This window comes from Microchirus variegatus (genome assembly GCF_963457635.1).
Source record: "Microchirus variegatus genome assembly, chromosome: 3".
NCBI classification, from domain to species: Eukaryota; Metazoa; Chordata; class Actinopteri; order Pleuronectiformes; family Soleidae; genus Microchirus; species Microchirus variegatus.
In genome coordinates this window covers 25,080,986-25,108,573 of record NC_139804.1, presented here as the reverse complement: position 1 = coordinate 25,108,573, position 27,588 = coordinate 25,080,986, and the positions used below count along the sequence as shown (strand labels likewise).

The 27,588-nt window shown below is 40.1% G+C and overlaps 1 protein-coding gene across 1 annotated transcript; it reads right to left on the bottom strand.

The window, feature by feature from the left end:
- Window positions 1-7,664: 7,664 nt before the first annotated feature.
- Window positions 7,665-26,619, bottom strand: golim4a (golgi integral membrane protein 4a). Its single transcript, XM_083886135.1, has 16 exons — window positions 26,418-26,619; window positions 16,459-16,533; window positions 16,161-16,210; window positions 15,915-15,968; window positions 15,487-15,637; window positions 15,058-15,140; window positions 14,739-14,822; window positions 12,995-13,180; window positions 12,619-12,897; window positions 12,010-12,296; window positions 11,365-11,438; window positions 11,193-11,269; window positions 10,734-10,943; window positions 10,580-10,648; window positions 10,315-10,404; window positions 7,665-8,684 (listed from the first exon to the last, which is right to left on the bottom strand). The coding sequence occupies exons 1-16, from the start codon at window positions 26,602-26,604 to the stop codon at window positions 8,532-8,534; spliced, it is 2,109 nt and encodes a 702-aa protein (XP_083742261.1). The 5' UTR covers window positions 26,605-26,619; the 3' UTR covers window positions 7,665-8,531.
- Window positions 26,620-27,588: the final 969 nt, after the last annotated feature.

Sequence of the window (27,588 nt, the reverse complement as noted above, 5' to 3'; positions counted from 1 at the left end):
ACTTTGTACTTTCTTCGGCGTACATAATGTCAGTAAAAACAAAACAAAACAAAAGACTATAACATTAATGACATACTACAAACTGGCATAACAGAGTAAGTTTGATTGAAATTACCTTGTTCGGTAGGTGCCAGATGAATCACTTCATGTGAAAGGAACAAAGCAGCAGGTGGCAATTTTCCAACCACTCAAAATCGCTGTCTTCTTCTTCTTTCTATGTAGACTCAATACATTATTCTGTCGACTTGTAAATGCAGTTGTGTGGCTCGATCGATCAGGATTTTACTCAGATGAGCAGTGGACAGGCCTCAGTCAACAGTATCAGACTGATTCTGATACAGACTTAACGGACAAATTCATAAATACTGCATTATACTATAATATCTTGAATTTCCTTCAGGATCAATAAAGTATCTATCTATCTATCTATCTATCTATCTATCTATCTATCTATCTATCTATCTATCTATCTATCTATCTATCTATCTATCTATCTATCTATCTATCTATCTATCTATCTATCTATCTAATATATTGCAGTAGTTTGCTGTTAAATTTGTATTTCACAACTACATCAACATTTACAGTATTGAACTGCATTCATGAAGAACGGTACATTAGTGTTCAAAAAGTCCTGTATTTTTTACTGCAATTTGTTACAGTGACATCATTATCCTCCTTCTTCCAGCTTCCATCCAGCCAGTTCCGGTTTGTGTCGTGGCACCGCCTGGAGCAGTGTGACATCACAGGTGACCAGCTGACCTGCCCCAGGGTCAGAGAAGGTGTGTGACCAATGAAACGGTGAGCCACAGTAAGACGTCCTACTTAATAACTTATCTATCTACATCTTGTTGAAAAAAGGGCCGTCAAAGGAGGAGTTGCTTCAAAGAGCAGCGGGTGACGTCTATTTGGTGAGAGGGAGAAGAAGGAGAGCAGAAGAGGAAGGACAGAGATGGGAGGAAAGGCTGCAAGAAAATTGGGAAAACTGTCTGGTAAGTTAGCAGGAGATGTGGGTGCAAGTGTGAGTGGGGAGGCAGGATGTCGGAAGAGAAGACACTGAGACAAAAGTCCCTGACAATTCCATTACTGGTTCTTCTCAGGAGCTAAACCTGTCCTACCAGGATTTGGGGGATCCCTTCCAGAAGGACAATTTCCTCCGGATCCTCCGCCGGTTGATCCGTGTGGAGAAACTACAACTGGTTGACAATTCTCTTACTGACCTGAGTTCTGTACGACTGCCAAGGTATGAACCACACTACCGAGACTGCACCATTAACTCTAATGCTAACAGAGAAAACAACCAACCACTTTAACCTCCCATTGAGGGGTTGCGTGAGGCAGCTGGTAAATCTGTCTTGGGATTCCTTCATTCTGAGGGACTGTCTTTCACCAGTGGGGTTTGATGCTCCAAAATATTAAAACAAGCAGCTCACAAACAGCTTTCCTGCAAGCTTTTCAGAACTTAATTTACACCGTTTTGAACTTTGCCGCTGATTTTTGAAGATATTAGTTCAGCATAAAGTTGCAAGTAAGTGGACTTACGTGCAGGACACAACTCGCAGGAGGTTTCAGGCAAAATTGAATAAAGCAAAGACAAATGGTCATAAACACATTGGGGAACACAAGGGACAGCTGAGTGAAGAATATGTAGTGAGCTGATGGGATGCGACTAAGCTTTCACACCTATAGTTCGACTGCTTTGGTCCGCACCAGTCAGAAAAATGTTACAATGTAGCAAACAGACATGGGTACGGTTTGCTTTCACATGGGCAGAGTTCTAAACGAACCAAAATAGACCGCGAAGACATCGGCACCGGAACCGGACTAACCCCCGATTTCCACCGGGCGCGTCACCGCCGTGGAACGTAAGTGCCTCAGTCACTGGAGCTGATCGCTGCCACTCTAAATCAATGTGAACATTGCACGCCGCAGATTTTTGTGTGAATACGGCTGGCTCGTAAGGCCGTAACACTCCCCGCGGGGATTGAAGCTGGGCAGAGATGCTGAGGTTCCCGAGGTGCTGACACGCCTGGTGGAAATCTGGGGTTATCCCGTATCTCATACCCATAATGCATTAAACTAGACCGTTTCGTCCCATTTGGTTTGGTTGCTTTCACACCAGAGGAACCGTACCAAAGTAGAGCGGATAAAGCGGTTGATTTGGTGCACACCAAAGTACCAAGATTACATTCACACCTACACAAACGAACCGAACCAAGGGACCAAACAAGTTTGGTGCGCACCAAATGCTGTCAGTGTGAAAGCACCCTAATACAACACAGGTGAGTATAATAGAAGGAACAACAGGAAGTAAGAATAACTGAAACAAGACACAAGCACGGATACAAAAGAAAACAGGAAGTAAAGACAATCAAAGTAAACTACAAAATAAGACACCAACTCAACAAAAAACAAATAAATACTAAATACAACTAAATCATTTTTGTCACTGCTGCAGTTAGATTTGATCTCTATCCACTTGACATTATTATGTTAAATGTTATATTCCTTTTGTTAAATATTCTTTAAAGCTTGTGCTTTCCTGCATGTTCATGTTCATGTATATTATTTTGTCAGAGAGCAGTGCTGCTTTTTTACTTCCAGAAACTTGGCACCACAACTAACTGGACACTCCCATTATGTCATTTGTTATGTTCAGTTGTTTTTACTTTTTGACCCAATGCATAATGTATGAAAGTAACATGAAAAACCAAGCGTAGCATGATTTATGTTCTATATGTGGGCAGGTGCAGAATGTTAAACCTGCACCGTAACCACCTGGTGTGCCTGCGTCAGCTGCCAAAGCTCCCAGCAGTGGAGCACCTTTGTCTGTCTGATAATGCCATTGACTCCCTGGTGGGACTGGGTGCTCTGAGGAACAGTCCGCTGTGCTCCCTAAACCTGACCCACAACCCAGTGACCTTCACTCAGGACTACCGAGTACGGTGAGGGGAGATTGTCTTTAGCCCCAGGTTTTGGTTAATTTTTTGTGTGTTTTGTAAAGCCTCAAGATTTGCGATGTGACCAATGCATGTCATTTTTTGAAATTAACAAACATCACTTGCAGCCAGACACCTATTGGATGATACCAACATTATCTTATATATTTCTCTTAATGGGAGCATAGCTTACAGAATTGACATCATATACTTTTTAAGAACACCTGAAAAATGTTTACTGATGTTATAAATCAAGTTGGAGTTCTATTTACAAATTTGCCCCCTGGTGGCTAACTGCTACTTATATCCTACCTATTACTTCTTAAAGCGGACCTGGACCGGAAGTCCCAATCAACACATTGTTTTTTTGGAGTGTAACTGCGACATTACCTCGTTTATGAAGCCCTGGAGGTTCGAAACAAGCAGTTCAACCACTAATGAGAACATAGTCGTGATGAAGCCCTTTTTAAACATTGTTAAAACAATGTTTTGATAAAGAGTAGCAGTGCATCCACCGCTCCAGAGGGGGGAGCTGCGTTTCTGAGAGTTGGTGTGCTGATTACGTCACTTCCAGGAATTGGCCAATCACAAGACAGTTGGGAAAGCTGTCATTAGCTGGCCTGGTCAACACAGACTGTCTTCTGGGGGTGAGATTTCAGTCTGAAACGCTGACTAGAGCTTCAGTGAGGAGAGATTTATATCGGCTCGTTTGCGGCAATTAGGAGGTTTTTGACCATAAAAACAAGTTAATGTATGTAAATAGACGTCTATAACTCACATATATGTGTGATAGGACCACTCTAGGTACACTTTAAAGATGCAGTCTAACACAAAACATGCCATTTCTGAGCACACTATGCATTACAACATCGGAGTATGATGTCAAGCTACTTATGTAGCCGACGCCTCAGCCCAGCTGTGGAAACACAAGCCAGATCAGTCTACACTTGACCTTATCAAACTGACCTGCACTGTACTGTACTACTTGGTGGTGCTTTAATTCTTCACCGTCTCATTAATTTCCTCATTCTCTCTCTCTCTCTCTCTGCAGTGTTTTCTCCTGTTTGCCAAAGCTTCAAGTCCTGGATGGACTCCCCAAGTTGCCAGACGATTCTCTGCCTAGGAGACTACACTTCCCAGAAACCACCAGGATGTGCAACATCTTGTGACATTCCTCCACGGATCGATGACTCACACGCCGCACGTGCAGTTTATCACGCTCCATCAAAGCATCACAACATGTTGGCATTGCACTGCACTGAAGGTTCAATGCTCTCGTTGGAGGAAAGCCAACTGGTATTCAGTTGTTGCCCAAAATCACTGTAAAAATAATGTTTTTTTTACATATAAAAAGATCTATCTGCATCCCTGTCTCTTCATACTATGACGTTGGAAGGAAGCAAATCAGATTGAGAGATGACTCAGCAGCTCTGAAGATGCTGCCGCGATGACACAGTCGTCCTCTGCTACAGGCGGCACCACACATACACACATAGATGCTGTTTGTTTAGATTTAGCTGTGCCGCTGAGCAGAAATCCTTCACAATCACAGCCAAATTATTAATTAGTACTTGGATCCTTTATGAGAGGAGAAACAGGACATCCTCTATGGAGGCTTATCAAACATTTAGTGTCCACTCTCCCCAGGATAATGGCCTCTTGTGTCCTCTCACTGACTGAGCGATGACCCGTAAGCCTCATGCAACCAAACAAACACACACAAAACATGTACACGCACACAAAGAGTAACCCCCCCCCCGAGCTCACATTAGAGGGATTTAACTCCCACTTAAAGTCATTTTATTGCAAAGTGATTTGGATTAAAGAATAAAGCCGTAGTACGTACGTATCCTGAAATACACAGAGTCTTGGTGCAGCGGTTACACCGTGACATGGCTCCCTTCTGTGTGTTGACGATGATTTATTCATATACAATCCTTTAATAACGGTATCATTTTCAGCCTACACCTGAAACATAAACACACTTTGTTAGCTGAGACCGCAAACACAGAAGCGAGTATGAACACTCCCACACACGTGTATCAAGTATGACACACACACACACACACACACACACACACACACACACACACACACACATTTTAAGCAGCTTATATCTCTCTAACAAGCACACAGCCAGGCACAAACTACCAGTTACATGCCTCATTGGGGTTTGTTTAAGTGTGGAAGATTGTTTGTGCAACTGTGTGTGCAGATAGAGAAAGTCTCCTGCTGATGAAAAGTGCAGAGACGGTATAATGAGCCCACAGGATCTTTGTGCACTGCACGATCAGGATCCAGGTCAAGAGGAGAAGCCGGTACGCCACTGACTCATGGCTGTTATGAGGTTTCTTCGCAGCTCATTTGATTTGCGACAGTGTCTGCCAGTTTGGAAAGAATCTAAATATCTTTTCGTAGCTCAGAGGTACAGCTTTCGACTTCGTCTCGCGCTGGAGTTGAATTGGAAACTCGGTGGCAGTCAGTCAGTGTGGGCTCGGGTCTCAAGATAGACTCTAGCTGTGGGCAGTTAACATGTTCAAAATATTCATGCCTGGTAATTCACCAATGCAGGGATGACTGAGCGAGCGTGGAAATGTGAGGAGTGCGGAGGAGTTATCAAATCTGCTGCCGGCTGTCACGTGTGTTTGTACGCGTGTTTCTTCCCGCGGCTTGCTATTAGCACAGTAATGAGACACCTGTTCGTCGTCTCACAGTCCTCCAGCATCTCACAGCGGCTCTGGGAAAATCAACCATTTCATAATGACAGGCGAGGTAGAAGGGAAGGTAGAGGGGGGGGGGGAGCAAGCACAGAGATAATAGGATGAGGTATAGAACAAAATGTCTGATTGAGACAGTGAGAAAGAGTGATTTCATTGTGACTAATGTTCAGTAGACGACAAAGAGTTTAGTCATTGCCTGATGACATGAGAACTAAGCACTGCTACACTGCTAAACACACAGAGTCGTACGGAGCTGACGGGCTTAATCAGCATTGTGTGAACTCATCTGACAATGGTTTGAATCTAACTGAAGGTCGGTATGCTGGTAGGCATCCAGCGCCTACAGAAGATATTCAAACACACAGTTCAAGGGAATCATTTTGTCACAAGAGGGAAAGTTTCTGAAAGAGCTGCCATGTTAGTCTGGCTTAAAATCTCACCAGTGAAAGCATTATCATGTTCATGTTATCATGTATCATGTATCAAGCCATTTATATTTAAGCATTTGGCATATGCTTTTCTCCACTAGATATTCATGATAACTGACTTCATAATAATGGCACATGTTTCAAAGGGGATATATCATGCAAAATCAACTTTTCAATCATTTTAACACTTATATTTGGGACTCTGGAGGCCCCATCAGTCGCCAAAGAGTGAAAAAAGATGACTCACTCAGGTTTTTGTGGTCCTCCTCAGTCTAAGTACAGGAGATGAAACACGCGATGTTGACTTACGTACTCATTGGGACGTCACAATGCGCTAAATTCCTGGATTTGTTGTCTTGCGGAAGTCCGCTTAGTCCCTAAAACACACGAGAGTGCTGGTGAGGGCAACAGTATCCGAAAACTGGAAGTCCGTCTATTCTTGGCTCCACAGTGCAGCAATGAGTCCTACACAAACTTCCAGCCTCAGAGGATTTATCTGTCCAGTGGATACATGTTATATATGACGGCAATGTTCCTGCTAGAGCCTGCAAATGATCACTTTTCCAAATGCTAACTGCTGTTAGCTCCCAGTAGCCTCTGTGGCTGATGTCATTTCCTGTCCCTTAAGTTTTTAAGGTGGACCTAAAGAGATACTACTAAACTGAGCATTCTGAACAGGGCTGTTTTGGCAGGGTGATTGAACTGCTGTGGTGCTTCATCCGTACGGTATTTTGACCAAAGCATGTCACAGACATGTTCATTAGGACACCAGGGAACTATGTTAACTAGGAGAAATAGGGTATAATATGACCTCTTTACAGTTAGTGTGAACTGTCTGCAACACTCACATTTGATCAGTGGTCAATTCAGGCCAGCAGAAGAGCATCAGAACGGCGTCCTCTCAAAACTCTGGAGAGAAAATATCCAAATAAGGAATATGTGTAAACTGTAAAGCAAATCAGCCAATCGTATGGCAGCAACTTCATTTGTTTAAAAGTGACGGCCTGTTGAAGTTCAAGCATGAGAAGAAGTTTACAGAGAATGGTCCCAAAAAGAAAGCATTTCATATGAAATCACTGAAAGGTAACAGTTATTGAAGTAACCACACAATCACTGAATGTACATCATGTTGGACCTTAAAGCAGCTAAGCTGAACACCCAAACCAGTGCAGTGATTTTTTGGAAATCTTCAGATTTCTGATTTGCAGGTCAGTTTGTTATTTCAATACTTTCATGCAGCAGATGTTTCTTGTTTCAGTTTCAATGGCTGCCATTCAGCCAATTAAGTTTATAATTTAAAGATAAATAATTTTCCCTTTAGAAGGCTGGAAAATACTTTTCAGAGCAGATGAGATGGAAAGATAAAGCTGAACAACAACCCACTTCTAAACTCTGGGAAATAATTAGCCTGTTATAAGAGCAGCTAAAAATACTCGGGAAGAAAAACTGCTGAATTAGAAGAGAACAAAGTCACACTTACCCCCAAGATCATTCAGCCTCTTTATTCCACTCCCCATTCAGGTAACAAACATGGTTCAGTACAATCAAAATGTTTTGTATCAAATCTTACTGGCAGGAAACATAGAAATGTACTTTACTATACATTGTACAGTAGACTAAAGATGTTGCATTAAATTGCATCAGAGTTTGTGAATTTATTTCACACCAGCAGTTAAAATGTAGCGGACCCCTTTAAGGCAACGCTGAAGCAATGGGTAAGATTCTGGGCACTAAATGTGGAGAGAATGTGAAACGAGTTTAGATCCAGAAAAGTTTCCAACAATGGAAAGGCACTTGTCAGACTGACACTAACGGAGCAACACTGCTTCACCAGAACTATCTCTTTGATTCAATTTGATGAAATGAATGAAATGAAATGAAATCAGCTTCAAGGATTTCAGTCAAAAACAACAGATAAATGTCCCATTTTCATGATTGTCAGAGTTGTTACAATAAGCAATAAATAACAGGAAACTAAGTGATTGAAAAGGAGGACGTAAATTAAACTTTGAGCTTAAAAAAACCCGCAAAACATCCAAGTTTTGCATGAATCATATAGAGTGTAAGAAGGCCTGACCATGAGAACATTACAATAACATTTTTGTTCTGTTTTCTTTACACAAAAACAGTACGCGATAAAAAATACATTCTTTGTAGACGTCAGGCCGACGTGAGGTGGCAAAGGAAGAACATTTTTTTTAAGAAAAATTTACAGTACACATCCTATAAAGTCTGTCCATTTCCACAATAAAAGCTGATCATTTCCAGCCCCACAGTGTTTGGAGTAGCCGTCTGTCTTCCAGACATAACATCCCACTTTTCCTGATTGGAATTTTGAATGAATGGCTGCGTTCATTCCTTTGAGATTCCAGGAGAAAGAAAGGCATGGTAGGCTTCATGTGCATCAGAAAAGGCAGTGCAGCTGGTTCAAGTCTGCGTCTGTCCTACATCTCTGCCCTCCGATTGGTCCCCTTGCCTCGAGCAGCCGCGTCTTCCTCTACCTCCTCTTCCTCCTCATAATTCTCCTCCTCATTATTCTGTGTGTATTTTCTGTGATCCCCTGTGTTTCTTGGTTCCTCCTGGGTTTTTACTTCTTCCTGGAGACAAATCACAAGCACAAAATGGAGACAATTTAAAAAGTGAACATTCAACTTTACAGAGTCCGTACATTTAGAGAAATAAATATGGAAACTAACAAAACTGAGGTTTGTCACTCTGTAACAGGACAATGAGTGTGTCGTCTACAAGACTAACATACAGAACGGCCATTTGTAAATAATTAATTGTAAGTTTTCAGCATCGATACATTTGTGTAATGGTTCACTCAGAAAACGTCTGCCCCGCTTCCTGTCCATGAACACAGCAGGATGAGGTGGAAACTGAGCTCAGATTACAGACACACAAGTATCTTCATTCATTATGTGACGGACAGTGTATGAAACATAAGACCGTTTACCAAGAGGAGGAGGAACTGACCTGAGTGATGCAGATAAACGCATGAAAAGAAGCCACTTGTTTCATCTTCAGTCAATGATTATTCAACTTATTTGAGTTCAAAAATATTCTGTGTAATATTATCCTATTATCACTTTACACATGTGCTACAACCAGCATGAAGGAACACGTTTTACCTTTTTGGAATGGTAAAGTATGTGCATGCTGTTTGTTCTCTGAGCATAAACTACACAATCAAAGTATAATAATACATTTAATTATTATCTTACGAATTTGATACCACAACGTTTCAGTGATTTTACTCACTGTGGTATGATAAGGCATTCATTATTACAACCTAAGCACAAAACAGAAGAACCAGAGAAGCCAACTGCTGAAGAAACTGCAATCTAACACACTGCTATGAATTGGTATTAATGAGACGTTGAAATGATGAATTCACGTTTCTAATTCAATGTCTGAGCGTTTAGAAAGAAGTGAAAAATGAGGGATAGGAAGTAAGAAACAAATCCAAAATCAGAATATGATCTGCTGATCTGAGATAAGCTGTGTGGCACCTGTAGTTAGTGGTTGCCATAGCGATGGGACCATGTACTATACAGAGGAGGTCCATTAAAAATAGACAGAGAGCACTGACGAACTGGCAAAGACTGTAGTTCAAATTGCTGTAATGTCGTCAACGAGAGTGCTACAAATATTAGCCCAAAGACTCGTGGGTGTATGAGTTTTGTGACTATAGAATAAATGAAATTGCAGTCTGTGTGTGTCCTGGTAGAAAACCATGTATGAAGAGTAGAATTTGTCCAGTTTAAGAGATTTTTCTTAAAGAGTCTCTTCATTCAATCCATCTACTATAAAAGTGAACCTTCCAAACAATACACACCAATGTAAAATTTTGGAAGAGGCTGAAAATTCCATTTTATTTTTCACAGTAAAAATATGTGAAGATAAATAATAATAATAATAAGAAAAATTGCTGCCACAGATCGGCATGCAATGGGACCATCTGCAGGAATCTAAGTAGCAGTTCCTCTGATTGCCACTAGATGCTGGATGATCCAGGAAAACTAGAGAGGTGTAAGAAAAAACAACTCATCTTTCAAAATATCAAGTAAATAAGGTGGTCGAGTGCATTTCCCACACACACCACAGCACATGGAGGTAAAAGAACAAAGAAAAGAAGCTTGAGATGTGAGAATACCATGTAGAAATGCCAATGATCGGAGAAAAGGTTAAAAACCCGTCGACTGGTTATACCACAGAAGAACTTACCTGATCTATGTTATCCTCATTATATGGATCCTCTCCTTCCTCCTCCCCCTCAAGCGCTCTCTTTTGCACATCAGATATGTCCTCCTGAGCCTTTAGAACAGCAAAACACATGAGAGGAAGTCAATGATAGACTAATTTTGAGACTAAGTGAACATAATGAACATGTTTGTCAAACTTTAAATTGAAATCTGAATTCCCTGCATGTTGTTTTCTCTCCATCACATCTTTTCCTGTTTCTTTCACTATCAACAGGTGTATTACTGACCTCGTCCTCTACTTCCTCCTGGTACTGGTCATCCAGTGTGTCCTCCTGTTGATCTGGGTTTCCAGCCATCTGAACACAAACAAAAACGGACAAAAGTTCAAAACGTGACACGAAAACTCGCAACCTCTCAGTCTTCCGCTGACTCCGTACTCACCACCAGTTCCTCCTCCACAGCAGGCTGTTTGTGGACAGGGTGTGTGTCTTTGTGCTGTGCTGGTGCTGCTGGCTCCTCTTCCTCCTCGACTACCTCCTCTGCGTCTTCTGCAACTGTGTGCTGCTGCTGATCATCCTCTGCCTCCTCAAACTCATCCTCACCCTGGTTGTTGGGGTCGTCTTCAGGGTCCAGTTCCCCATCTACACCATTCTGTACACGAGGAGGAGCACAGCAAGAGAACAGTGTTAGATATTAGAATAAGAGGAATAGGTAAAACTGCGAGGTAGAGGATTAATAACTTGATAAGATCATTTTTTTACATTATGAGTATTCAAAATAATTAAGTGATTCCTTGGTTTGACTGAAAAGTAAACGGTGCCAGTGTGAGACACACGTGTGAGTGTTGATTTGAGTGAACGAGTTAAAAGCGAGCAGAAAGGCTGGATGATGTGCAGTCACCTGTTGATGTGGTGGCACTCTGTGATCAGTTTCTGGTTTGTCTTCTTCCTCCTCATTAAGCATGTGAGGATCTCTCTCTGAGTACACAGACGAACACACATAGGAGCTGTGATGCTGTGTTTGAAGTATTAGACAATCAACCGTTTATTTATTGGTTATCTTTCCATATCACCTTCATTTTCAGTGTGACCATCCTCTTCTCCTTGAACTATATCATTGTCTATGTTCTCATACTCTGTTTTCTTCCTGGGAACAATGAAGGCAGGCAATCACAGGTTTTAAAATGTGCTGCTTGATACGTTACACTTTCTTTCAATAGTTGGACAGTTCTAAATGTGCAGACCTGTACTCTGTTCTTTTATCTGACCAATATCCTGACGCTATAACAGTTTGTTCTTATTTTAAACCTAAAATTATACATTTCCTTGTTATTACCTGTGTTTGTGTCTAGTCTGTCATTGTATTTGGTTAATATGGTCTGTAAAAAGCAAACTATGTTTTCAAAAACTTTTTAAAACAAATAAAGTATTTATTATTATAATATAGAGTCTATGGCCAGAGCATCATGAAAATCCTATGTGTTCTGGCCAGACATTAGCTACAAGACCAAACACGCAAATAAGACTAATATCAAAAATAAACTTTTATCAGCTCCCTTTACACTGGCATTAAAATATGCAGTACATCCAAAAGCTAAGACGAGTGAAGTTAAAGCCATCTCTACAGTTAATATCTGTGTTTAAGGAAGAGTATATTTTGTAACTACATTTTCTCATGAGCACAATTTTTAGCGATTGCGGCCGATTTAAATTCTGACCTTTGGTGCTCCTCCCTCAGCTGTTGCTCCCGTCTGTCGGCCTCCCTGTGGTGCTGCTGTTCTCTTTCCTGCTCCTCCTTCAGCTTCTGCTCCCTCTCCTTTAACACCCTCTCCCTCTGAGCGTGCAGAGCCTCCTGACGCATGTGAATCTGCTTTCGCTCTTCGGCCCTCTGAGCCTCCAGACGCTGTTGGTCCTGCTGCTGCTCGTAGGCTGACTTCACACGCTCCACCTGGGCGTGTGCCTCATGCTGCAGCTGGGTGTCCTGATGCAGCTCCAAATGGGGATCCTTTGAGTTGATAAAAAAAGAAAAAAAGAAAAAAGAAGACCAAATCAAACACACTGTTGTGCTGCTACTTTTCAGACAGGAATGATGGACATGGATGGAAATTACAGCATGAAATAATCAATATTGCATTAAAAATGCACAAACATGAAGAGCAAGCTACCAATAAGATCACTTCTTGGAATCAGAAATTGCTCACTAAGGTTAATTGTGTTTTAAATCACATGTCTTTCTAATCAAGTGACAGTAAAGTAAGATGCAGGAATGTGGTGTAAAGCCACTTTGACCCGAGTTAGAGAAATTAGTTATTTAATTAATTTCTAACCAGTTGTGGCTGACGTCTCTGTCGATCCACTTCATTCTCATCTGGCTGTTCCTCTTCTGGCTCCTCTCCTCCTTCCTCCTCGTCCTGTGGTTGGTCAGGATCCTCCTCCAGCTTCTGAGGCTGCCCTGCCTGAGCCATCTCCTCCTCTGCCAGCTCTCTCTTTCTCTCCGCCTCTCCCTCTCCATCATCCTCCTCTTTCTGCGACATGGTGTGGTGGGATTCAGTGGGATGGGGTTTTATTTCAGACTGGGGATGCACCACTACCACATGGTTGTTGATCTGAAATAATAATAACAAAAAAGACAAGCATTTAGATTTGACGGTTTTCCTATTTGCTATACATCAGTAAATTATTATTAATTTCCAAAGATGATACCGTGTCTGGGTGATCAACATATGCTGGCTGTTCCTTATGTGGCTGCACCACTATGGTATTCTGGTCTTCTTGAACATGGGATTTGGGAACTACAGCAGCACCTGCTTGCAGTTGCTGTGGAGCAGGGTTTTGGATGGGAGTCCTGTTGAGGGAGTCCTTTAGCCGCTTGTATTCTTCCACCTGCACCTGAAAGGGAACAAAATAAACAACCAAAAGATAATTGAGGGAGAAAATCCAGCTGTTCAAATTAAATTATATAATACAATAACACAATACTCTTCTAACATTGTCATCACCAGGGTTACAAAACAACAGTGGTATGCTTTCAAATAACTTTATTACTGGTTATCAAATTGTTCACTTATGATCTGATCAGTCATAACCTGAGAATAAGAACTCTGCTTTGGACTGTTGGCTTTTGAAAGTGACAAAACACTTGACTTGCAGAGATGTCCTATAGTTGCCTACAGAAATTACCAGAATATTCAGCAAATAATAATTTAGCCAAAGCTGTGCACAGAGGGATGCAGCAGTGCTCAGATTCAAATGCCTTTTTCATTTTAGGCCACTATGAATCCGTCAGGGTCTAACTACTAAAACAACAACTAATAAAAGACAATGTAAGTGTTTCTATCAATATTGGTTGTTATATCATCACTAACTTTACCTTACTAAGTCTACGTTTCCCCTTAGCGACAACTGACCGTAAGTTAAGGAGTTGGCTTATATTTTAGTGGATATTGTAAGTGACACACTGTGCATATCTTCAATTCTCTGCCCCAGCCAGTGTTTGTGTCTAAGGAGAAAGCTACACTAACCAAAGACATTTATATGTAGTGTTGCACATTTCAGCTGTTTAAAAAACACAATACTCTTCTAACATTGTCATCACCTGGGTTACAAAACAACAGTGGTCATCAGGCAAACAAACTATACAGACACACATTCCTACATTTGGAAACACTTTGTATTCCTGAGGCATTTGAGAATTTTCTACATGAGCGCATCTACGCCAACACAATTTTTTTAAGTTACACACACAGAGACTTACTCTGTAACCAGGCTGGGGGCTTGAATTCCAAATTAAATTCTAAATTCCTCCTCGCTCTCTTTGTCTCAGTCCCTCCATTATATCTTTCTGGCTGATTGGCTGCAACATGCTCTCGTTGTACTGCTTTGACTAAACCAAACCCCCTGGAGAGAAGTTAAGTATTTTTGTCCATCTAACCACATGCACTAATGAAAAGCAGCACATGCCTTACAACACATAAGCAAATAGAGAGACATAGAGATAGAAAGTGAGTGGAAACCAAAGGAGAGTGGGTCGCATTCAAACTGGTGTAATTCAAGTCACCTCATCTGATTGATTTAAAGAAGCAAAACACTTTGCATCTTTCATTCCTGTCTGCTGGCGATAATACAGCCCCTTGCAATAAACATTGCTGCTTGTCTTTGGAGGTTAAAATAAAGTCATGCCAAAGAAGGGGGAACAAATGAAGAGGAGAAAGGAGAGGGAAGGATTTTTTTGTTGGTAAAAAACCTATTCTTCTGTTATGAGGAAAACGTACAGTACATTTATACCATCCTGAACTATGTAACGACCCTGCTGACAGACTACTGCTCCATTCAACTAACTGTCTCAGATTGCCTCAGTGAAACAGGCACAAACTCATCATCAATCAGCTGCTGAAATGATCCAGACTGCAGTGAACAATGAGACAGCATCTCTCTGCTGCCACCCTACCTGGGCTGCAGCCAGCGCACTCTTGTGGTCTTGTATCGTCAGTGCCAACTGGTCATGCGTGGCCTTCAGGTCCTGATGCTGAACCTGAAATGGAGCCAAAGAGCAGAAATTAACATTTAATTTCCCAATATATGTGCCTTAGATTAGATTATTATTTAAGTATCATTTAAGCATGCTTTGTCCATATATTGCTGACACTCTTTCATGAATCACTTACAAAACTGTTCAACGTCAGACGGCACATCATTTCTGTTTATATTGTTTGAAATGAAAACAAATCAGAAAGACACATAAAAGCTAAAAGAACATCCGTTTTCACCTGCACATCCTGAAGCTGCACATGAATGTCATGGTGGGCTTTCCTCAGGTGTTTATTTTCCTCTCTCAGATTATAAATATTCTCTGCAGGAACAGAAAAAAACAGCAAACACAAACATTGAGCTTGAGGCTATTGAAATAGAAACAACACTGTACAGCAAAATGTACACACATGAACAGAAATATTTTTTTTTTTTGAAATGTAATTATATGGTGTTTTTTAACTCATGTTACATCCATTTATGATCTTATGGCATTATACTTCTGTTCTACATGACTGAGGTTGGTGCTATTAACCACACACTGACTGGTACAACAAAACATTTTTTAGTCTTGAACTCAGATGCGCAGTACTTATTATAGTCAGAAGATGGAGACAAAATAAGTGTTTAAAGATGACTTTACTACAGAATCGTAAGAGAATATGCACCTTTAAATTGGGAGACTTCCACCTCTTTCATTTGCTGCAGCTTTTCGTAACGGTCTTTGTGCTCATCCAGCAGCCGACCGTGATCCTCGCCCTCTGCATGGTGCTGGTCCTGCAGCTCATAATACTGCTTCTTCAGGTCATCGTGCTGGTTCTGATGGAGTAGAACAATCCACTGTCATCATACGGTCTTTTGTTTTTAATCCCATTACGACAACTCAATAAATAATGAACCTTTATGAAAAACCTGACCCTCCCCCACACGGACATACACTTCCTCACCAAGAAGAGGAAGGATGTGGGGTTGTAAGGTCAGGGAGAGTGTGAAAAAGAAAGACAGTGTGATAACAAGAGGATATCTGTGTCAGTGTTAATGACAGGAATACAGAAAGCTGCACTGTAAGCACCAGTGTGTCATATTTCACTCGTACCTTTAACATCTGGTGTTGCACTTGTAGAGAATTTAATCTGCTGCCGGATTCTTGCTGTTTCAAAATAAAAACAAAATATTACAAAAGTTGTTTTTTTGTGCTCATTACTGAACGGATAATAATGAAATCATTATTTTCTATTTTTGACAATCTGCACCACTGTCCAAAAGAAAACAAAATGAAAAAGGCAAAGCTCAATGTTCTATGATAATTAATAAATAATAATTAAAGATTTTAGTAACTTACCTTCTCCTTGTTCAGTGACTGTTGTGCTTCCAGTTTATAAACCAGATAATCTAGAAATTAAAAGAGATCAATCTTAATCATTAACATGATAACTTTGAGATACACTTTATTCACTGTAGTGCAGTAGAAACTTTATTTGCAAGTGGGACTGTGAAAGAAAATGTGGGTAAAACCTCTGCTTTGTCGAATAGTAGTAGTGACATGTTTATGCTACCACCACATGATAGCAGTCTCAGTGTGTGATATGAATTTTAATTCATGTACCTTAGAATCAAGGCTTGTCAGTGTTTTTTCTCACCTTCTTTGGCTTTTTTGTGCTCTAACCTCTCCTTCTGCAAAGACTTCTCCAACCTGGAGCGATGCTCATATACCACTAAATATGGGGCAAGACAAGAAGAGAGAGAAAACACTGGGTTTTAGTGACTCGTTTGTGCCAGGTTGAAGAAGGTAAACCAAAAACAAAGCAAAGTACAATGCAGGACAGACACATACACTGATACACAGGTATACATTTTATACAGGAAGAGAGTATTATGCATGTAAAGCTTGATATAAGAGCCGGGTGTGATATTTATTCAGCCACAATGTGAACTCGACACAAAGCTGTGGTATTCCTCACATCTCTGCTGTGGAAAAGGTATATACAAATACTTTGTTTTAGGCTGCTTCTGTGTCTGTTTTTTTTGTTGTTTTTTTAAGAGTTTTTTAGGGAGTTCACTTTTAACAATGTAATGTTCTAATGCTGACAAGGGTAATTAAACATAACTGTTCCCCAGTGTCCATCCATAAGCCCTAAACACTTACTCTCCAAACTCTGCACTCTCTGTCTAAACGGACTCCTTTTTTCATTTACTCCATTTTTCACCTTCATCAGATTAGACAGAATTAAAGTGAAACAGTAATAATCCCTGTGAGGAAGAAAGGTCACTATAGCAGCATACTATAGTGACCTTGATGACGGAGTTAATACAGAGAAGTAAGCTTCAAGTTTTCACCAGTTCATAGACCATGAACTGGTCTATGAATCAAATAATCCCATGTGTGCCCTTGTGTGTTCTGGTATTTGTTACCTCTTTAGGGCCTACTCATGAAGACTAAAACATGGTACTAATGAGGTAGAACCTCAATTCTGAAGAAGTGAGTGGTTGAGTTTAGGCTAAAATTTTAATTGTGGTTAGGTTAGTGTTAGGCATTAACTGGTACAACACTTTATTTAGGCTGTTCACATAAGAATAACTGTGCATGTGTTTCAGAAATGTGGCGTCGATTCTGTACTGTTTTCAGTCAAACTAGCCAGTAAGCAGGTGTGTTACTATATATGCTACTACTAAATACTATTCTCACATGAACAAAAAAGAAGGGAAGGCAATTGTGAAATTGTGAAACATATTAGATACACTTATTATCTCATGTACATAGACCAAGTCACACTTACAGTTACACATTTATAAATTGCCATTAATAATATATGTTATCGTTTTACTTTTTAGGTCAGTGATTCCCAGAACCCACAGTTGGGTCGCAGGATATTTGAGTTCAGAAATACGTGTATATTTTAAATAACATGGATACAATGTTTTAATTCATTTACTGATCATCTCTTGAACATTATTCAATTAACTATATCAAAAATGTTTACCAGGTATCAGATGTGGCTGTAAATAAGTTGATGCAATTTGCTCTTGTCAAGATTTATATTGTCATTTGGGTGACAATAGCAAAGCTTTAGGAAGGTTGTCTGGATGACTTAATTTGTTTTAAGCTGGATATTGTGTTCATCTATTTTGTCATTGTTAATCATTTATAATTTTTTAACAGGATGTATTTTTATTGTGAGCTATAAAATTTGCTGTATCACTTACTGGCACGACATGGTATCCACACAGCATTTACCCAGTAGACAGAGAAAGACTTTATGCCCCCATCAAAACCTCGGTAATCATTTTCTAACACGGTCTCTCTCCTTCACTGGGGGTGGGTCAAACAATAACCTGGTAATAATTTCAAGATAATAATAAACCTGAGAAGCAGGTGAAAGGGAGAAAACTTGTACAGGAAAACTAGCCTACGCTGTCGGGGGCCGACAGCAAGGGGTATATCCGCGAACTTGTCCAATGCTCAACTTTCCAATATACCCAAAGTATACGCACTCGCACCTGCCACGAACTGTTTTAATTAATTATTAATAAATTCAACAAAATAACTGTTAAATATTATGATATAATGCTGACTACACTTAATACATGTTCAAAGTATCCATATAAACTCGATATTGAACAAAATTTGAAGCCAATACCTGCAATAATTTGGAAGATACAGGCGAAAATATGTTTTTTATATCATTAATTAATTAATTAATTAATTAACTAACTAACTAATTAATAATAATGGTAGACAGCTCAAAATCAATAGGGATCATATACAGGGGGTATGTGACCCATAAAAAAAATAAGAAAATGTAATCTCAAACGCCTTTCCAGTTATCGCGTTAACGGCTAAAATATGCGGACGCGCGAGACCGATTCCATAATATCCGCGGATATAATATTCAAATGCATTGATTTAGTGTATAATCATCTTGGTGCCTCTCACAAAACATCTGCTACAGTCTCTGCACAGTTACTACTATTAATGTGCATTATGTTACATCAAGTATATATATACAGTATGTGTATAACAGTACCTGTTTTTTTGTATAAAACACAGATGAGTACAACATGAGGAACTGTTATGTCTATGTTTTTATTGTCTAATTTGTGTTGGTATACACCATTTTGCCATATACAATGTTTTTTCGTCAAATTCAAGCAAAATTGTCATGGCTTTGTGATAATATTATAATATTAAAATGATAAATATACAATTTATAATGAGCTTCAGGTCTATAAAACGTCAAAAAAAGGTCTATTATGCAAAGTTTATTCAAGACATGCGCAAGCAGTCCACCACAGGGCCACATATAGAGAAAAACAACCATCCACTCTCACTCTCACACTCACACCTACAGCCAATTTAGAGTGTCCAATTTACCTAACCCCTGATCACAGAATTTGACAGATTTAAAAATACCAAGTCCTTAGACATTTTCCACAGACCTGCACATCAGATTAGAAAGGTTTTATTTTGCAGCTTGAGACAATATAGCCTGTCAGATCATGAGGGCATGTAGCTCTAAGCTCAGCTCAGGCCACAACACTCACACTCACACACGTGTACGCACACAACACACAAAAACCATCTCTAAGGGACAAAAGGATAAGCTTGGCTAGTCTGTAAGAGGATGTAATTTGATAATGTGGTTTTATTAAAGAAGACGACTAATTTATTATCAGATGCATATTCCTCTATTACTATCCTTTAGGTAAACTGAAAGCAAAAACACTCAAATACAAAGCTCTGTACGATCATTAGCTAATGTTTCAGTATCTACCATACACACAAATGAAAACATTCCATACACAGTTGCTGAATCACTTTAGGCCTGCCCTTATGTCAATCAAACTTGAGCATGGGAAATGTTTGAGGTGCACTTTGAGACCAATAACATATTTTTGTTATAGTGTGGTTAAAGTGCATCAGCAGAGCTCGAACAAGAGAGTTCTCTATGTGTTGACCTTTAAAGGCCTTCTGTTTTAGATTGGAAGTAGATGGGTTTGGTTAGAATTTGCCATGGGTGTGTGCACCACAAATACTATCAATCACACAGAGAAATGAGCCACAGGATTTAGTTTGTGGAGAATACTTATTCACACTATCAAATGGCTTTCTTATTTACTTGAATGGAAAAACGAGACTTGTGGACCTCTCTGTATACATTTTCAATTCAACTAGCTTCAACTGAAAGGCACTAGTGGTTTCAAATGTCCTCCTTGTATGGCAGCATTCTTTGTATCTCCTACTGGTAAATGCAGCCTTCATAGGGATTAGGAATACGTTAACAAGACAAAAAAATATGGTTTTGGGTGATAAATCTTTCCGACTGAAACTATAACTGTGATTTGTGTCTTCCAGTTTGCCAGTAAATGCTAAACAGGAATTAAGAATACTGAATATCCAAGAGGTGACTCAGCTGGTTGCAAAATCACCAGCTGAGTCTATCTTATTTAAAGCTCACATTGAGTGGTCCTGTTGCACATATATGTTACTTATGGAGGTCTACTTACATACATTAACTTGTTTTTATGGTCAAAAACCTCCTAATTGCGGCAAACGAGCCGATAGAAATCTCTCTTCACTGAAGCTCTCGTCAGCCGCAGTGTTTCGGACTGAAATCTCACCCCCAGAAGACAGACTGTGTTGTGATTGGCCAGCCAGCGTAGAGCCTTCCCAACTGTCTTGTGATTGGCCAATACCTGAATGTGACATATTCAGCACACCCACTCTCAGAAGTGCAGCTCCCCCCTCTGGAACGGTGGATGCACTGCTACTCATTATCAAGACATTGTTTTAACAATATTTAAAAAGAGCTTCGTCACGACTCCCCGCCACAGTCATGCCTTTAAGTCATGCCTTTCCTTTTTATTTTTCATCTCATGTATTAGCGTTTGGATGTCCTGCTGCACGACAATATTTGTCCATTGCATTTTTATCAGGAAATAGAAAATCCCAAATCCGGTCCAATACTGATTTCCTGGCTTAACCGAAGAAGAGGACCGTGCATCTGAATCTCAAGCAACAACAAAGTATTTACTCATTTTCATTGCTGGAACAAAAACAACATTTATCATCAGTTGAGATGAAAGTGCTCATTACAATAAACAAACGCTGGTGATATTAAATTAATTTCAAGACAGTGCAATTATTCAGTACTTTAGCAAGTGAGACTGGAAAAACTGTAGTGTGTGATTGTGTGCATGTGAGGAAGTAAATGGATTTTAAATCACGGGGACACATTTGTCAGAGTGCAGGCATAACCACAAAGTGCCAGTTGATGCTTTTAAATGACTTACAACTGCCAGTCTGAGGTTTAGTGGGTAACACTGAATCAATATGGCTGGATCACAACCCAAAGCTATGCCACACCTCTAAATATAGGACAGGAAAAAACAGCAATCAGCAGTAACCCATCTGTCTTTTGTGAGCTAAATCTTACGATTGACTGAATGATCCATCACTTCACAATGAACGTATAGGTGTGGTGCACAATTCAATCATGCCAAATGGAGTTAAACAATATCACTTTCTGCAAAGTGTCACATTATACTGTCATGCTCTCTGTTTCTTGATGTATCAGATTGAATGCATCTTTTATGAAGTGGGGTATAGAAGCCACCTGATACTCACAGAAAGATGTTTGTCTCGTTACCTTTGTCTAAGATGGAGAGCTAAATAAATGTCAGAAACTTTGTGTAGTGTCCATTTCTCCTACTGGGTTGCCTTCTTGTTTGCCACTGCTTTTCATTAACGGCTATGAAAACAAATGTAGTGCACATTGTAGGCACATTTGTCACAGACAACAATAACAACAAACAAAGACTTAAATCACAATGCATGGATACACTTACAGACATCTTATGTGTCAAAGTTTAAAGGCAACATTATGGAGTAAACTCTGTCGGATCAAGCTGTTGATGGAGGGGAGTGGCATGGATAGCAGGTGATTAGTTCAATTAAAGGCTGCATTAATTCATCCCAGTCCCAGGCCACCGTTTGTGCTACAACCCTGACATCCGCCCCGATGAGCCCACATACTTGGTTCTGAAACAATGATGCCATGTAGAGCTTTATGATGTATCATCAATCGTGACATAATATCATATTATGATAGTCACATCACAGGATGTGCGATGTTTGCTCTTTTTCTATTTTTTAGAACATGTCAACTTTTGTTTTCCTTAGAAAAGCATCTGTGAACTGGCTACTTGCTCTGCTCTGCTCTCCTCAGTCAGCCCCTCTCCTTATGCACATGCTGTCCCTCTCACACCACACCTAAAAGATGAGCAATAAACAAGAGGGAAACTGCACCAAATGTTAACCATCTTTTTATTTGCCATTTTCAAAAGGTTCCCCTTAACACTGTTTTAGGAAATATTTCTGTCCACACAGAACCCCCTGAAACGACTCAAAACGCTGTAGTACATATGGCAGGACTGTAAAGTTACCCCAAACACAGAGAAGAAGCCGTTGTACACATTACAGATATAACAACAGAAATCTATCCAACAATATTTACCACAGGCAGAGAGTTGGACACACACAGAGAGTCACAGAGATGTATACAAATTGGTTTTCCCCTCAATCTTGTTTTCCTTTACAGGTGAGCCCCATCTGGTGAGAATTCTTGTATTTTTTAATATTGCAATATATATATGTACAACTGGACTCTATGACTAGCTATTCACCAATAAACACATGGCATAATGGTATAACACAAAACCTCACATCCTGCCCACAATGCAGACAGTGTTACAGTGTTTTTATAAAGAAGGAGTAAATCAGGGAGGGAAGACATTTAAATCTTTTGCAGTGTGGTCTGCAAGAAGTCCCTGAAGTTAGGTTTTGAATAGAAACATTCAGGAAGAAATACATAGGGATAAATACAGTAGCTGTACTAACACTGTGGTTGAGACACTATTTTGTAATGGCAGTAAAGCAAAACCAGTCAAATGTGGACTAAATTGAGGATGTTGCGATTTCAGTCGTTATGTTTCCGGACAGCTTATAAATAACTTAACAGCAAGATCCAAGTAAGAAATACAATTCTTTACACTTCTAATTTTAATGAAAACAAAACAACAAAATAATATCAAAGAAATAACAAGGTGACTAGGTTACTTATATTTACTGTTGACTATGAATGTTTTATGATGCAATACTGGGTGTGAGCACGTATTTTAATATGCAGGTGAAACATTATTGATTGACTCTTTATATGAGGTATCTACAGTGAAATAAACAAAACCTAATAAAGTGTCATGGCAGTATGCAGGACCAGGAACATTATCAAGGTAGTGTAACACCTGAAGGCTAACTCATTAAAATGTTTTTCAGCTGAAACTTTGCTGCCAGGTGCCTATTTCAGTGTCACTGCTGAGCTTTGCTTGTACTGTATTTGCAATTGTAACTCATTAAAGTTAGACTTAAAACCTTCCTTTTTGATAAAGCTTATAGTCGGATCCCTTAGTTATGCTGCTAATGCTATAGACCTAGGCTGCTGCGGGAACTCCTCTGGCACTCACACTTACTCCCTGACACTCAGGGTATGAATATGGCATTATTAGACATCATTAACCTTGTAAAATAGTTTGTGCCTTTCCTTCCTGTCCTCACCTTGCAGATGACCCATGGGCTGCAGGATCCAGATCCAGTTGCAAATGATGCAAAGCTAGTATTATAATTAGCAACAGTAGTTTTTGTCATAATTATTCTGTTATGATTTAAACTGATATCAGTATAATTTATTTTCAACAATCCATATGCTACTGCTTGTATAGAGTATATGAGTCTGGTTCTGCCAGAGATTTCTTCCAGTTACATTTTTTTTTCTCTCCACTTATGCCTCGTGTTTGCTCATTGTGTGTACTGTTGGGTTTTTCTTCTCTATATTATATTATTAAGGTTTTTGCCTTACTATGTAAGGTGCCTTGATTAAATGATTTGGCGGATAAAATATTTGACATAAAAAAAAAAAAAAAATGTATGTACCAAGGTGACTCTGTTACCCCAACCTGCAGAAGCAGATGTGCTGTCTGATTTCATGGCTTCTAAGTATACTAATCAGTGTACTGTTAGAGGTGAGCCTGGGGACACGGCAAACACAAACAGGTGTGTCAGGGAAAAACACCAACTTTGTCAAGATCAGTAGTCCTCATGGTGACCAAAGATTGGTTTTAACCTCTTCTTCGCGGTTGCCCCTGGGACCGGGGGCAGTGTCAGACGCAGCGACAAAAGCGTCATACAACCATATCTAACTTCAACAAACAGACATGCTGCATACCCACAGAAAGGTTAGAAACTAAAAACTAATATAAACCATTCTTATGTTCACGAAACACAGACGGATCAAGCAGGAGCGAAAAAACCTGTTACAGCGCACACATTGAAAAGCGGCACCTGAGCGTCAGCGTGTCGGCTGGACAGCGGAGAATCTACAGATTCCAGTGGTACCCTTTTTATCACTCTACGACCAAGATTCAGGGATTCAGCCCCAAAATATGAGCAGAAATACAAGCAGAAATGTCGTCTTACCTTTGCTGTTTATCAAAACAAGTTATTTCCACTGGAACAAAACCACTTCTAATGAAGAACTACACTTTCCAGCATGCTTTGGGAACAAATCCCGGTCTGATTGATCATTACAGAGCGACATTAGATCGTTCTGATTAGAGAAGGGCGAATGTCCGCACAAATGCGTCATACGCATTTATGTCCTTTTGGCTTGCTAATGAAGTGATTCACACGCATTTAGAGACCAGGGTCTGATTCTACATGTTTAGAGGTTTAAAACGAGCCGTCAATCACCTAATTGACCAAGGTAAGCCAGAGCTATGGCGCTGCGTAACTGAAGACGCTGCAGAGTCACAGAGTTACAGAGTTGTTATTACAACCCGCACAGGGAGCATCGATTTACAGCGAGTTATCAAACTTTTTTTTTCAGATCTGTACTGGCATGTAAATAAAATTAAATGGGTTCTTAATAATTTGGTACATAAGAAATCTCAAATGGCACAGATGGTGCCAAACAGAGAGAACGCCTAGACATCTCTTTACTAAAACCGCTGTAATTTCACTCTGCTTCATGTCAACAGCATCAGACTTTGCACAGCTCATGTCCACATGTTGTTACATGACCTCCATGTGTTTTTAAGCTCCTACTGCATATTTTAAAGGTGATATTTGCTATTTTTTTTAGGCGAGAGAAAAAAATTATTCAGTTATGCTGTGTTCCAAGTGCATTTACTCTGACACAGTGACATCTACAGTGAAACTTACACCTCTGGTGGAATCTCACAAGTGTCATCTTTATTGTGATACCAAGATAATCCACATAGAGCTTGTAACTGCAGAGATTTACTCTATTCAGTTTGGGCATGTAATTTTCGAGCAGGGACTCCAAAAGGAGGGTCAGGGAAGAAGTGGTTAATGAGGCTGAACCTAATTTCTGAGGTTCTAATTATATTAACAAATTAACAAATTACTAATTAACAAATGAATAATATGTGAACTGCGGTTAAAAACTTGGTCATTGTTAGGTATACGGTTTTGGAAGTCAATGCCAAGTCCCAACAAGGACAGCTATGCATTAGTGTGTCTGTGCTCGTATTTATTAAAGCCGCCATTTGTAAGAATGTGGCCAAAAACGGTTACTACACTCAAATTCGTCTCTGTGACGTCTTTTAGGTTTCGTTTTCTCTGCCATTGTAGCTCAGACGTAAATGGCAACCCGCAGGTAAGACTCTACTGACTGCAATGATTGGTAGACGGCGGTAGGTGGCGCCACATGTCACAACAAGATTTTGAAACATAAACATGATTTGCGGTTTGCAACATATATTTTTTGATGCAAATATTTTGGCTGTACTGTTGTTGTTGGTGAGTTCAGTTTGTTATATGAACATTATTCCTGAGTCTCTGTGACATATTAGGAGGATTGGCCAGTTGCTTTAGATTTATTACATAATGCACCTTTAACTCTTTAGGACCTTTTCCGGCAAAAACATTGACATTCTCAAGACCAGTAATCCATAGTGACTAAAACCTGGTCTTAACTAGGGCATAACCTAAAAGTTAAGTGCTAAGATTTGAAACTGTGGGTAGGTTAGTTTGGGTTAGGCATTAAGTGGTTATGGCTAAGGAACTCCACAATACAATCCAAGGCAATACAATGTCTGCCCAAACCTGTGTGTGAGTGTGTGTGGTCTGCAGTAAACTTTACTTCTGAGGAGTGTGGGCTCAGATTTCACTCTTTACTGTCAAACTATGCACGAGATAAACCTGTTTCACCAAATGAACGCTTGAAGTAATGCTCAACGCCCGTCATGTAACCTGATGTATCACGACGTAAGGAGAAAGAAAGCAGCAAACAGTCAAAGGTCAAAAATTTGCTATTAGCAAATGTACTTAATCTTTGTGCGTATACGCCTTTGACACACAGCCACGCATAACAGAGGACTTTAAACTTTAATGTTTTGATGTGCCAAGTGTGTGCGCCGAGTCCGACGAGAGACGGAGAGTAGAGCAGTTGCCACGCTCACCTGTCACCTCTGCGTGGACACTCTAATACAGTCAAATCACGTCCCACTCACGCTCGGTGTTTACCTTGGAGCTGCGCCGACAGTGACTCCTGGTGTTGCTGGTACTTCAGTGCCATCGCCTCCGTCCTCCTGAGCTGTTTGTGCGTCTCGTAGGACATCAAGCCCCCGTACATCATCCCGCACACCACGGTGAGCAGCATAAGACATTGAAAGATCCGCCGCTGCTTACGGGAGCACACCCCGTTACCCATGTTGGACCCGCACCCCTCCCCGCTTATGCTGCTGGAAACTTCCGATTTAACTTTTTCTTTTCTTTTTTCAAAAAGCACACAATCCCACCCACCCCCCTCCTCCTCTTATCCTCCAAGCATTTCCACGCAGAGAAAAAACACGAGTTAAACACGACTATTAGCTTTGATTAACATGATTTCACCGCAGCCACTTAACGACTCGCTCCTGTAACTTCAAAGGAGCCGCTCAGATTTTCGCTTCACTTCACGGCTCTCGAAACGCAGTACAAACCGAAGCTGACGGCTGCCGCCCGCGTCTCCTAGTCCTCTTTCACTCTTCTATTTCCACCCCGCAGGCCACAGAAGATGTATGGGGGGAAAACATTAAATATTCAAGTCCTAGACGCGGCCTCCATTTCACCTATAACTTTAGATACGTGTCAGCCCCGCAGCTGCCTGCTGCTATCCAACTCCAACTCTCCCGGAAGTCCTGCCCCAAAAAGCCACAGAAAATCCACCTAAGCCCGCCCCGCTCCTGAAAACTGCTCAATGATTGGCTGCCAGATAACTCAATCATACCAATTGGCTGGGAACACACAATTGAGTGTGGATGAACAGTGTTTGTATAAGTGTGGGTTGGGAGGTTATATCGACCATATAGAGTTGTTGATAACTGTGCAAACACACTTATTAATACAGGAAGCTACACGTCAAAGGAGAAAAAAAAAACAATTTTAAAATTGTTTTTTCATGGCTATTAAATTAAAAAGCAACAATAGAACCCAGAATAAAAACTTTTGAAAAGGGCTGCACCATATTAGGGTGATGTGTGATATATTATTATATTGTTGAATGATGATGACGTGTCGTGTAATAAATGAACAGATATTAAATATAATATACAGTGTCAATGTCTTTTTTGCTTTGGGATTGCTTACATAGACCTAGACAGTGAGTTGTTTACGCAGACTTTAAAAAAAACATTTAAATACATTAATCTACCTA

Excerpts from the sequence above, each read along its gene's own strand:
- golim4a (XM_083886135.1), bottom strand. The coding sequence starts at position 26,604 with ATGGGTAACGGGGTGTGCTCCCGTAAGCAGCGGCGGATCTTTCAATGT. Across the intron at positions 13,181-14,738 it reads GTGCGCTGGCTGCAGCCCAG|GTGCAGGTGGAAGAATACAA; the intron begins GTAGGGTGGCAG and ends GTTCCCTTTCAG. Across the intron at positions 10,649-10,733 it reads CTGTGGAGGAGGAACTGGTG|ATGGCTGGAAACCCAGATCA; the intron begins GTGAGTACGGAG and ends GTTTGTGTTCAG.